General features: G+C 66.4%; 1 protein-coding gene across 1 annotated transcript in view; it reads right to left on the bottom strand.

The window, feature by feature from the left end:
- LAMTOR5 (late endosomal/lysosomal adaptor, MAPK and MTOR activator 5) overlaps nt 1-150 on the bottom strand; it is a 4,171-nt gene extending 4,021 nt beyond the window's left edge. Inside the window, exon 1 of the mRNA XM_032804908.2 lies at nt 44-150. Coding sequence (XP_032660799.1) covers nt 44-78 — 35 coding nt within the window. The 5' untranslated portion in view covers nt 79-150. The remainder of the gene's footprint in view (nt 1-43) is intronic.
- Nucleotides 151-544: the final 394 nt, after the last annotated feature.

Raw genomic sequence — 544 nt, 5'->3', positions numbered from 1 at the left:
CCCCCCCGTCAGTGCCCCGCCCGCTGGGGTCAATGGCACATACGTGTCCTCCAGGTGCTGCTCCAGCGTCCCCTCCATGTTACTCGGCTGCGCTGCCGTGCGGGGCGGAAGGATCTCGGTCTCTTCTCCCGCACGCCCCTAGCAGCTACTCCTCTGCAACCCCCACCCTCACGTGACAGACGCTAGTAAAAAACTCCCGGACGGCGGCGCAGGAGGGTCAAATTTAAGAGGCGCGCAAATGCTCTGCAGGCGCGTGACCGAGGCTCGCAGCGCAGGGGGCGGGGCCCAGGGCTGGTAGAGTCACAGCCTGGCCTGAGCCTGCGCCGTGGAAGCGCTGCGGTGCTGCCGCGTGACTGGCCGGCAGCCACGTCCGTGGAGACCCCCGGGGCAGGGGGACCAGCACACAGCGCCGCTTCCGGCCGGACTGAGGCCACAACCAGCTGGGAATCCGCCGGGGCCAGTCCCAGGCTGATTTGGGGTCTGACTCCCTAGTTTGAACTTTCACAGCTTGGGCAATTCAAGTAGACGGGATTCAGCACCCCAA

Source organism: Chelonoidis abingdonii, chromosome 4, assembly GCF_003597395.2.
Source record: "Chelonoidis abingdonii isolate Lonesome George chromosome 4, CheloAbing_2.0, whole genome shotgun sequence".
Taxonomy (NCBI): Eukaryota; Metazoa; Chordata; order Testudines; family Testudinidae; genus Chelonoidis; species Chelonoidis abingdonii.
The sequence above is the reverse complement of the archived record's forward strand: the minus strand, read 5'-3'. Positions and strand labels throughout refer to the sequence as shown.